The sequence below is a fragment of the Pelodiscus sinensis genome, chromosome 12 (assembly GCF_049634645.1).
Source record: "Pelodiscus sinensis isolate JC-2024 chromosome 12, ASM4963464v1, whole genome shotgun sequence".
In the NCBI taxonomy this organism is placed as follows: domain Eukaryota; kingdom Metazoa; phylum Chordata; order Testudines; family Trionychidae; genus Pelodiscus; species Pelodiscus sinensis.
The window spans coordinates 36,317,222-36,329,945 of record NC_134722.1 but is presented as its reverse complement, the minus strand read 5'-3'; the positions used below and the strand labels follow the sequence as shown (position 1 = coordinate 36,329,945).

General features: G+C 40.6%; 1 protein-coding gene and 1 long non-coding RNA gene across 2 annotated transcripts in view; one reads left to right on the top strand and one right to left on the bottom strand.

Annotated features, from left to right (window-relative positions):
- Positions 1-3,459, bottom strand: part of LPCAT2 (lysophosphatidylcholine acyltransferase 2) — a 62,658-nt gene extending 59,199 nt beyond the window's left edge. The window contains exon 1 of the mRNA XM_006121110.3: positions 3,225-3,459. Coding sequence (XP_006121172.2) covers positions 3,225-3,383 — 159 coding nt within the window. The 5' untranslated portion in view covers positions 3,384-3,459. The remainder of the gene's footprint in view (positions 1-3,224) is intronic.
- A 4,516-nt stretch (positions 3,460-7,975) lies between these two features.
- LOC142831165 (uncharacterized) lies at positions 7,976-12,332 on the top strand. Its single transcript, XR_012906836.1, has 3 exons — positions 7,976-8,040; positions 9,998-10,086; positions 11,664-12,332. It is a non-coding gene; the product is annotated as an uncharacterized LOC142831165 (long non-coding RNA).
- Positions 12,333-12,724: the final 392 nt, after the last annotated feature.

Genomic DNA, 12,724 nt, shown 5'->3' with positions numbered 1-12,724 from the left:
TCAAGTTTTTAGCCCTAGTGGTCTCCAGTTCAATTCCTAATGTTGGCCAAGATGGTGCCTGTTACACATAAATATGCATTCTGAATTAATCTACAAAATTACTACCGTCTCCTCAATACACTCTTTTGGTGTTAGGCCCATGAAAACCAGCCAACCTGTCAATGATAGATCGTGCAGCAGTCAAGGCTAGCAGATTTTATGTATTTTAAAAGACAACCCCCTCAATGAACTAGCTCCAGACTGGACATAGCAGGCCACCATCAAGCTTGGGAATAGTTAAATCCATGTACAGCCATGTGATCTTATTTCTAAACAGCCTTCTCCATCATTAACTTTGTTTAATCATGTTTGTTACATCTGTTTCAAATCTGACTACAAGCTCTCTGCAGCAAAGGCTACATCTTCCTGGTCAGTTTGTACAGCATAATCTTTTTTAAATCTTAATTGGTGCCTCTGATGACAACCACAATATAAATAATAGCATTTGTGTTCTGCTTGACTTGACAGGCTATTCTGATACAACACCCCTTTATTGTTACAGACATTAACACGCACAGATTTTTAATGGAGGGCTATTGAGCTATAAAATCCAAATTAACACAACAAAGTTACTATGATCCTTTTTCTCCATCACCTATAGGACAGGACACACACATTTAATATTAGAGGGATACATCATAAATGGAAGTAAATAAATTATTAAGTACTCAGACAAATTTAGGACCACTAAACCTACTGTCTTACGACTCCTGAGCAGCTAAACCTATTCCAGCAGCTATGACTGCCTATATTGTGGGATGCGAGGCTAGGTAACATCCGCTGCTTGTTTCTACAGATTTATATTACTTTATTCAGGTGGTTCCAAATCCAACTAAACTTGTGTGACAAGCAAACCATACCCAGAATCTTACTCTTCTAAACAGGTGCACTCTGACATTAAAAATATTATTTAAAAGTAAATTGCTATGTTGCCATATATAAAGCTTGAGATCTTTTACAGCTGACTTCACTTTTCATTATCACTGACATTCTATTTACCTTTTGCGTTGCACTCAAATCCAACAATGAAAACAGACTAACAAGTTTCATTTTCCAGTTTCCATACATTATCACATTGGTTGAGCCCTTGGTATACAGCAGAATAAAGTAGTCTCAACACACCATTAAAATCTTATTTTTTTATCTATTAAGCTTTGTTAAAGAGTCAAAAAACTTTTAAAGCCAGAAAAGCCGCCTCAGATTTGGGAACTGAACTATTTGAGACAGTCTCTAATGTACAAGAAAGGGGAGAGCCCATATCTGATTCAACTAGAAATATGGTTTTTTTTATGCTGAAGATCATAGATGAGATAGCAAAATGTGCCTGAAAAGCAAAATCTTCAGTTCCCATAGCCCCTGCCCCCAGTTTCTCTGTCAGGCCTTGACCTGCAAGGTGCACCAAAGGCGAAACTTTGCACTCATGAAGAAACCCAATGGCTGTGAGTGAGTGCCAGGCTCACTGCACAGTGCACCTTGAAGCACTCTGGCCTGAAATTGTACTATTTTATAAGCTCACCTTTCCCTCCCACCCCCAGTTTTATAGTTTCATATGTCAACTGCTGAACAAAGTGGAGATTATTATAGAAACCTGGAGTAATGGACCATGGCTTCAAATTGCAGGCTTCTGTTTGAAAACAAGTTTTTGCTAGCATGGAAACATATACCTTTGGAGAAATCACACTAAAGTGAATAGACCTATCCAGACATGTCCATGAGTAAATATCCTGGTGGTTTTGTATCTGAAGCATGTCAGTCCACTATTAAAACAGAGTAGAGTAAACAAAAATTGCATGTTATTATGCAAGTGTCTTACCATTCCTCCACCTCACCCAACTAGTACTTTTACTGATTTAAATATGCTGTATGATATAGAACTATTTAGAAATCCATTACACACTCACCCCAGGTATTTAATAAAGTATCAGCAGAATGTGGAAGATAATTAGGCCATACTGTGTTGTATTGACTGTCTTTATTGAGAAATGTCAGGTCAAATTTGGTTCAAAAGTTTAGATTTTAATACTATTATTTTAAAATTCTTGTAAACTCTTATTTGTTTCTACATTTTTTTTTAAATTTCAGAAGATGAAGGAAAAAAGTCTGTCATCAAGGCCCATGCTCGTTTGCAGGTCCAGGTCATTAGATTATTAAAATGTGATCATTTTAAACAATGACTTATATTTTATGCTGATTTATTTTACATTTCCTTTAAGCTTTGGTAATATAAACAGCCTAGTCATGTGCATTTTAATTGCTAATGATTTCACTTTCAAGGTGACATGAACTAGAAGAATTAGATTTTGATTGGAAAGTAAATGTTTCCATAGGATTTGTTTTCCCTGGAAAAATTTCTTCTGCTATTACATTTTATAAATGTTCCCCCACCAGAATCTAAAAACCCAGTGCTGCAACTGGATCTAATTGCAGTGTTAGAACCAAATCGTGGGCCAGTTTTGATCTGAAGGTGCCAGAATGCCAACATCAAAAGGGATTGTAACTCTGAAGTTTTATGCCTATCTCTGATCCATTGGACCAAAAAATGTAACATCTCCCAGCGCAACGGGAGGTAATTTTTAGGGCAAAACCAAGACTTACTAATACAGTACCCGTGATACTTTCTCTGTGTAAGATGACTGACAGCTGTATAGATACTGTGGAGCTGGGGGGGGGGGGGTTATTTGTATGAACAGCTCCTACGTTAATCACACAGTGGAAGCACTTTGTACTCTTCCGGATGCAATATGGATATGCAATTTAGGAGGTCCCCTTCCTTTCAATTTAGATGGGTGTTGCAAACACCTTGCAACAACCCCACAAGCTGATGGAGGGAAAAGGCAAACCGCGCTGTTTAAACACTGCGCATGCTGCCCAGCCCATGCCAGCACACCCGCAGGGCCAGTCGGGCCGCTTTCCCCAAGGGAGAGTTGCTGGAGGGAGACTGTTTAGTCCTGCTGCCGGCTAGGTGCGCTTAAGCAGGGGAAGGGCCGCCCGGGTAACTAGCGCCGCCCGCCCAGGCATAAGCAGCCTCCTTCCCTTCACTTTGAACTAGCCGCAGCGCCTCCGCCGCTAGCTGCGCGCGCGGCCGGGGTGGGAAGCGGAGCACCGCGCGCAGCCGGGGCCAGACCCTTCCCCTGGACCCCGCTTGCATGAGCCCGTGGCTGCCCTGTGGATCCCTCCCGCCTTACCCGGACTTTGTCCTTGGCGCTCAGGCGCCGCTCGAGCACGAAGGGGTTGAGGACGCTGGGCGGGTAGAGGGACTGCTGCCTGGGCAGGGTGAAGAGACGCTGCGCCATGGCCCCGCCGCGCCCCGCTCCGGCGGCTGCCGCCTCTGTGCACAGAGACATTGCTGCGGAACCCGGCGCCGGGCTGCTCCACCTCCTGCAGCCCCGTGCGCATGAGCCGCCCGGGGGCCGTGGGAGGCTGTCCCGGCGGGGGGGCCCTGGGTTCTCCCGTCCCGCCCCGGGTGTCGGTGGCTACAGAGCCGCAGGAAGGCTGAGAAGGGGGGGGGGGGTGTTAAAGGCAGCCTAGACTGGCCACTGGTCTCTTGTGGGCACTGCCCAGCGAGCACAGCCAGCCCCAGAGCCCTTGTGGGCCCCTCTTCTGGGGGCTGGGAAAGAAACTGCCCCAGGAGTAGAGTCCCTGTTCCTCCTACAGGAGCTGTGGCCAAAGCTAACGCAGGAAGGTGGGCCCCCAGAGTTTCCACCTCGATGGACTCTTGAGTGCAGCCTCTCTGAGAACAACATACCAATGGCCATACTGGGTCAGAACAAAGGTCCATCTAGCCCAGTAGCCTGTCTGCAGACAGTGGCCAATGCCAGATGCCTGAGAGCGAGGGAACACATCAGGTAATCATCAGGTGATCCCTCTCCTCTCATCCACTTCTAGACAAACAGAGGCTCAGGACAACATTCCTACCTATCCTGGTTAATAGCCATTGATGGACCTAACCTCCATAAATCTATCTAGTTGTTTTCTGAACCCTGTTAAACTCATAGTTCTTACAACATCCTCAGAGAAGGGGTGGAGTAGAGGCAGGGCCTGAGGGAAGCCACATTTGGGTTTGAGGTAGATCTTAAATTGAAAAAGCGATCTTGTGGTTAAAAAGGTTGGAGACCAACTGCTCTAGATCATTTATAAAAAAGTTGAATAGGATTCATCCCAGGACAGAGGTAGCACACAGAAAGCCTGGGTAATTTTACATCTTTCTATTTGTAGTAATTATCTGGCCTCCAAATGCCTCAAAGTCTTTACTATTTCTCTCCTCACTACATCCCTGTGAGGCAGGGTACTACCATGGCCTGCATTTCACAAATGATTTTTAATAGTATTTGTGCTTTGAAAGCGCAAAGTGCTGTGTTACAACTAATTAATGATACAAGGATTCTGCCAAATTCTGACCTCAGGTATGCACACACAGCAGCATCTCTCTGCAATGGAACATTCACCAGGCTAAGATTTTCCTTGCTGTCCTTACTGCCATCCCCTCACTACTATTGCTAAGGTTTCTCACTGTCACCTGTCACACCCCCTGTCAGGATACAGCTACAGGACAACCAAAAAAATGATTTAACATGGAATGTCGTGGGGGCCTTTTGACTGCCACACTTGAACTATCTAGAAATGTTACAGATGGAGCAAGAGAAAACCTAAATGCTGACAGGGAGGAGAGGAGACGATAGGCCCCCAAAAAGGCTGACCAAAAATCCAAAGGGCTCTTTGAGTGACAAGGGAATTAGAGGGAATGGGGAGCAGATTTTATTGTGTGTTGTTCTGTAATTGCTGTAGTTTCTCTACCAATAACAGTTTGTTCAAAACCCGACTGCATGACTAGGTGAGCAGCAACCAATTCCTTTCTCACTGGCAGCCAGTCTTCCGTAGAGAATGCAATCACCATAACAGTGCTTAATGAGCTTTGTGGAAAGATTAAGATGTGGCCTAATTCTCCCTCTGTGACCTCTCTCTCACTTATAATGAGAGCCCCTCAGGTACTAAATCTCTGATTCATATTCCTCCCATTTGGGATGATGCGAAGAGTCAAGCTTCTAGGCCCAAAGTCACAATGTCATGAATTCAAAAGTGACCTCTGTCAATCCTTGATCGCTTTTTAAAGCCCTGACTCCATGGACCATGGCTAGAACTAGATGGAAACTGGAATTTCCTGTAGCATTGGAAAGTTTTGTTTCTATAGTGGATTGACAGAGTGGATTAATGGTCCATTTTATAATTAAACTGAGATGAAAAGAAATCTGGGTTGTAGTTTTAGCGTACGGGCTAAATTAGCTCCCATCTTAATGCAGGAGACACAGAATTTACATCAAGCTGAAGGTTAGACCTTACTTCACATGACCAACTATTCTGAGCCTCAATTTTTTTACCCTTTACAGTGATACAGTGTGGTCTTCACACAGGAAGCAGCAAGTCGAAGCTAAGTAAACATAAATGTTCCTGTTGGCAACAACTCAAGAGTGATATCTGTTGCTTATTCTCCCTAACCTTCCATCTCTTGAGCACAGCCAGGTTTTTTATGTAGTGCTTTGGTGATAAGGATATTTTAAATCATTGGGAGTTGGATGCTTAGCATCTCCAAATACCAGACCCTTATTTTCTATATCAAATGCATTTCCATTTGCCAGTGCTGTCCAGGAGCTGTATCCCTTTGGAAAGAGGAGATTCATAGCTTTCTAATTCATTCACTTCTTGTGTTGCTTCAAAGATACCTAATATGTATATAGCAAATCTATGTTAGGCTATTTCACACAATTTAAAAAGTAGTGATTATATTATTTTTCCTTCTGTAGTCAGTACTGTTGCACTGTAACACTGAGGGATCCTGGCTTTGCAGTGAGAAAGAAACACATAATACAAATAAAATGTTTTAACACTCTGAAATAGCCTTTCTGTAAAATATGTAACGTACCAGGATGCAGAATGAGATGGTGAATTGGAAAGGTTTTATTGGCATTCATTTGTAATCCAGCCAGAGTTCCTGAATTTCTGTCAGTGAGTTAGACTGTAACCAGCTGTTCTATGTTTGTACATCCCCTACCACAATCAGGTTCTGGTCTATGACTGAAGTTTCTATGTGAAGCCATAATACCAATGACTTCTATGGAAAATAATATTGCCACCATGAATGTTATGCCTGTCTGGTGTTTTTTATTGTACATCACCAAAATCCACAGATAAGCTTAGAGTTTAATATATATACAATTTAATCATAGTTTGTTTTTATTACTATAAAATATGTAGCTCAAAAAACTATTCTAAGCACTTTGCAGGACTGTAGGAAGATAGATTCTTGCCCTGAAGAGCTTACACTCTAAGATCCTGTTCTTAAAGTTAAATCTGCTGATGTTGAACCCTTTTGTACAGTATAGCTGTATGGTGTTCTTACAACTTCTGCTAAACAGGTCAGCAGATTGTGGACTCCTAATAATGCCACTTTTGCAGAATATATCCTTTAGAGGGCAGATCTTCCTTTGGTGTGTAAATTTTCATCACTGATGTCAGTGGAGCCATGGCAATTTTAGCACATGTTTTGGAAAGAACTAACTCTCCTTTTGTTTGCAATAGCTAGAATTTGTTCCTATATATCCTCATGCCATAATGATGGGAAATAAAACATCAGAAACTCATTTTAGTATTTATTTCCAAATAACCATGGAACAGAAGAAATACATATTCTGAAGTGTAAGACTAAATACATGCACTCACACATTTTTAAAATTTGCTGTCAATTATTTCTCCTCTATACCAGAAGCTAAGAGATGTTGCTCCTTATAGCCTTTCACTGATTAATAATCCTAATTAGCCCTGTGCCTTAGCTATATAAAACACTCACAAAGGTGTTTTCAACTTATAAATTGAAAACCCACTTTATGTTTCAAGCAGATTTCCATTTGCTTTTGAAAAACGAGCCCCATCTGGTGGTCACAATACTCTACCACAACAAAACTCAGCACTTTGTTCATTAGGTGATCAGCTTTCTTGGGCCAGATCCACTTCCTCAGATCAAATTGAAAAATAATATTTGGTCTGAGGAAGTGGGTCTGGTCCACGAAAGCTCATCACCTAATAAACCATCTTGTTAGTCTTTAAAGTGCTACATAGTCCTGTTTTTTGTTTCAGCTACACCAGACTAACACGGCTACATTTCTATCACTTTGTTCAGTAATTGAATCTCTGGGCCTTTTTCAAGGCAGACTACAATAACCCTGCCAAAATAGTATCATAATAGATTACTAAAGTTGGTAGTCCTTATGCTCCTCTTGTTTACACTGCTGTAAATTAGAAGTACTGTAGTTTGGTTGAAATCAATTCACTTATATTGGTGTAAAACTGGTGCGAGAAAAGAATCAGACTCCGTGTAGAAATTACTACTAGTTAGGTAGCCAAAAATACTGAGAAACAAAAATCAGTAGCACAATCTATGGCCCATAAAGATAAAGGATCATTTTAAATGGCAAATCTAGAAACAGAAAAAAGTCATATTAGAGAAGATGAAATGTAAAATGTGTGAGGAGAGTCCTGTTTCTAGAAATAATATCTATTTAACTATGAAACAAATAAAACCAGATTTTATATGTAATGCTCAAAGGGCCATATACTCAGATAGTGTATCTCTGAGATTGACTTTAATAGGCTGAAGATTTGGTACAAACTATGTACCTATATTATAGTAGAGGTGTATTTTTTCCCTCAGCTTTTAAGCAAAATCTCCCCACAGGAAGAAACTAGGTCTGCAAAGTTTTAGCCTCCAAAAACACAAACACAGGTAATTTGGCTGTGATCCAAACTTATCTAATGCCTGTATGTTTCCTTTTTTGTTAAACAACATAATATCTAAATCTAAGCATTTTCTAGAGCTTGGCTATTCTTAGAGTATTTTCAGACAATTCCCATTTCTGACTCCATCCCTTGTTCTTTCTGCTTTACAGAGACTTTCAAAGCTTTTCTATCCTGGGCGGAAGCAAGAAGACATCACATATGCTGGCTGCCAGGGTAAGTTAGCAAAATAATTTGAAATCTGTGACTAGAGCACTAGTAATTAATAGGAGAGGGTAATTAACTATACATAGCCTCCTGGATTTTGGAGCTATTGGGATCTAGCCCAATCCATAGCATAAGTTAGAACAGCCTTACTGCGTTGGACTGTCCATTTCTCTAAAGGGTCATTCAGGCATCCAAGAATAGCTGGAATATAATGATAGCAAAGCAATGCCCTGATCCCCATTATCATGCATCCTACAACAGGGAGGAGACTCCCCTATACTGAGAGAATTCCATGGCTCGGCTGGAGTGGAATAAAGAAGGAAAAAACAAGCACCCACAATCAGGTCCCTTAGGATTATAAGTCATGTATTAGACGTGCAGCACAGGGCCACCACAAAGCACTTAAACGTGTGCTTAGCTTGTATGTGATTAGTCCCATGAAAGTCAATGGGATTTAAAGAGAAGCGTTTGCTTAAATCCTTCACTGGATCAAGGCCTATAAAGCTAGCTGAAGAGTTAGCTAAATGAAATTGCAGCTCAATTAGCTGTGGCTTATTGATTCTTAATGAAAGTTAGTATTCACTTAGGGCCAAATTCAACAGCCACTGCCCATGTCATTCTTATTTACATCAAGGATGCCCTGCCTGAGGCAGCTCTAAAACTGGACACTTGGATAAAAATGTCTTACATGTGAACATTTCCTTGGGTCAGAGGGACTCCAAATTGGTAATGGAGGATTAGGTATCCAGCTCCAAAGCTCTCAGATGTTTCTTTCATTATCACTGAGTTCACTTTAAAACAAAAGAAAAAAGTAGATTTACAAGAAAAAGGGAAACTCAGTGAATTCCATGTGTATGAAAAATAAAATCATGCTGGTTTTTTCCCTCTTTGAACTAAACCCAGGAGGAACAGTAAAGTTTACCCTATTTAAAACATTAATCAGGGAGCTGACAGTACATAGAGATAAAAAAGAAGTTTTGCAGACATCTCCAGGGACTAAAAAAAACCGCAGTTTTGTCTACATGAGGCAAAATAATTTTAATTAAAAGCAACTGAATTGAAGTGAACTGATATGAGCAACAAAAAGAGAATTTATCCCACAATGTATGCATGGAGCATAATTGAATGTTCATTAGCTAAGAGTTATTTACTGACTGTTAATGAACAGAAATGAATATGCATTATTTCTTATTAAGCTGGAAATGTATGGAACTAATTGTATTTAAATATAGTAGCTGTAAAACTGTGTTTATTAAATGTCACAACTAAGCTCAGTAAAGGCACGTAGGTGAATTTGTATTCTTTACTGTAATACAATTTTAAATATTTATTAAGCTAAGTGGTAATAATACACTGCTTGTGGTAATGAGTGGGTATTACATTATGCTAGCAGGACTTAGCAAAACCTTTATTCGGCTAGGATTTATGCTTTGTTTATTCTGTATCAGGGGAGGCAATATAACCCAATGTAGCACAGTAGAAGTGACAGGCTTACTGCAGGAGGGAATTATATATTTTGTTTCTCACAATGTAATTCCCCTTACTTATGATCAAGCCATATTTAGGGTTGAATTGCTACCATGACTTGGTGGAAATCTCACAAACTAGTGTTTAAGTGGAATTTCATTCTAAAAAAACCTACAGAAACATTATGTTAATCATGATTATTTTTATTAATTATTAGAAGTAGTGGTACTGATTTGCATTGACATTGGCCTGGATATTTAAAGGTATCTAGCTAATACTGTGTTCAGAATTAAGTCTCATTTTTAAAGGTGGACACTTTAGGACCATAAGTCTTATTGAATGTCAATGGAATTTATGCTCCTACCTGTGTAAGACTCTAGTGTAACACTCCTAAATCACTTGGCTTTGTTAATGCTGAGCACATCAATACCTAAATACTTTTAACAATATGGGCCATAGTGCCCAGAAGACCTCAACTGCCATCAGCATCTTTTGGTAGGCAATCCCCGTTTTTGCAAGAGACTATTCCTCCCCTCTGAAGAGCTTACAGTTAACATCGATAAGACAGCAGAGGATGGGAGAAAGCTGGTAAGTATGTGTGGTCATTTTATCTAAGGAGTGTTCCGTGATGTAGGTAGAAGCTCAGGGAGAAGCAAGAGGGAAGGAAGAAGTGGTTTGTGTGGCAGGAAAGTAGGGAGATGCAGCAATGGAGAGGGAAAATGAGATGGGAAGTAGTAAGGGGCCAGGGAAAAGAGAGTGGAGAAGACAGGGGCCAAGTGGGAAGGGGATGAGAAAACAGAAAATGAGGGAGATGAAAAGGAAGAGGTTAATGGTGAGTGGGTATGAATTAGACTGTACAGTGTGTGGGGGGGGGGGGGGGGAGAGATGCACCCAGTGGAAGGCAGGAGGTAGACCATATATGTCACAGTTCCTCACTCAATAAATTTCAGAGGAGTAGATGAGTTAGTTAGCAGTTACAAGAGGCTGATAAGAACAATTAGCGCCTCCCTTATTTATTCTTGGATCTGGACTTCTAATACTGCAGTCATTTGAAGAAGTGGGTTGTACCCACAAAGGCTCATGATACTATCTACATGTTTTGTTAGTCTTTAAGGTGCTACTAGACTATTCATTGTTTTTTAAGTTTTTCTCTCAGTAAAGAATCTTGATGGCAACACAGTCTGTAAAGAAGATCAAATACATAGGGCCCTCTGTCTTCTTCTAGAGCTTCTGAGGAATGATAGGCACCAGACAGTCCTTGGGCTGCCCATGCAGGAAACCTGGGCACAGATGAGTGGTAAAATGAGAGGATGTTTGTCTAGTGGAAGGCCAGTACACAAAACAGTGAACATGTTATACTGGGGCCCCAGATTTCTCCAGATGGGCCAGTTCATGCCACTTATAGGTAGTACTGAGACAAACAACTTTGGGGATAGAGCACTGGGCAGTTTAAATTGCTTTTTAAGAAAACTCCCAATTGACTGTATTCCTCATGCCTGTAGTTTCCTTTTTTATGCTTAGTATTTACCTCTTTCACATAAAATTATTGCAGTCTGTTAATAAGAACAGTACCTCTGGCTTTGTTATTATTAGGTTTAGTGAAATTGCTTTAGGTACCTAGTATAATCATACTTTATAATAATTTTCAGTATTATCTATAAGCAACAATTGGGTTCCTTTTCCTGCAAGGTTGCATTTTTTTCCATTTGCACAAGGGGGCGATAAACCTCTATTCATTATTAAGCCACAGTATTACTCCATCCCACTACTAGTGCAGAAATGTCACATTTACTGGTGCCCTGTCCAGGCTAGTTTTAAATGTCTCTGATAACACAATGCTCTTTGGGGGACTATCCCACAGCTTCCTGGTATTTCTATTTTTGTTTGAAGTAGCATGTATTAAGTGTGTTTCTTACAGTCAGAACATTTCCCTGGTTATCTGAATTTTCATTACTAAATTTCAGATCTTTGCTTCAAATTGCTATGTAAACAATTGCTTGTTGTGTAAACCCTCTCCTTTAGTAGCAATATCACCTAATCTATAGACCAGAGCCATATTCTCTGGCTGCTTTATGTTGATCTGCATAATAATAATAGAAAGCAGAAGCTGCTGTTGTTTCGATGATTTAACATCTATGCTTTCATATGATCTCTCACTTTCACAGGCGTTGGAGGCAGGCCAGTCCTCGCCCACAGACAACCTGCCAACCTGAAACAAATTCTCACGGGCAACTATATACCGCACTACAGTAACTCTAACTCAGGAACCAATCTCTGCAACAAACTTCAGTGCCAAATCTGCCCACATATCTACACCAGCGACACCATCACAGTACCTAATCAGATCATCCACACCATCATGGGTTTGTTCACCTGCACATCTACCAATGTCATATACGCTATCATGTGCCAGCAGTGCCCCTCTGCCATATACATTGGCCAAACTGGACAGTCCCTACATAAAAGAATAAATGGACACAAATCAGGTATCAGGAATGGTAATATACAAAAACCTGTAGGAAAACACTTCAATTTCCCTGGACACACAGCAGCAGATTTAAATGTAGCCATCCTGCAACAAAAAACCTTGAAGAACAGACTTCGAAGAGTGATGGAAATGTAGCTGTGTTAGTCTGGTGTAGCTGAAACAAAATACAGGACTATGTAGCACTTTAAAGACTAACAAGACGGTTTATTAGGTGATGAGCTTTCGTGGGCCAGACCCACTTCCTCAGATCAAATAGTGGAAGAAAATTGTCACAACCATATATACCAAAGGATACAATTAAAAAATGAACACATATGAAAAGGACAAATCAAATTTCAGAACAGAAGGGGGATGCGGGGGGTGGGCGGGGGCGGAAGGAGGTAAATGTCTGTGAGCTAATGGTATTAGAGGTGATAACTGGGGAAGCTATCTTTGTAATGGGTAAGATAACTAGAGTCTTTGGGGTCTTAACAAAGACTCTAGTTATTTTACCCATTACAAAGATAGCTTTCCCAATTATCACCTCTAATATCATTAAGTCACAGACATTTACCTCCCCCTCCCCCCCCGCATCCCTCTTCTGAAATTTGATTTGTCCTTTTCATATGTGTTCATTTTTTTAATTGTATCCTTTGGTATATATGGCTGTGACTATTTTCTTCCACTATTTGATCTGAGGAAGTGGGTCTGGCCCACGAAAGCTCATCATCTAATAAACCATCTTGTTAGTCTTTAAAG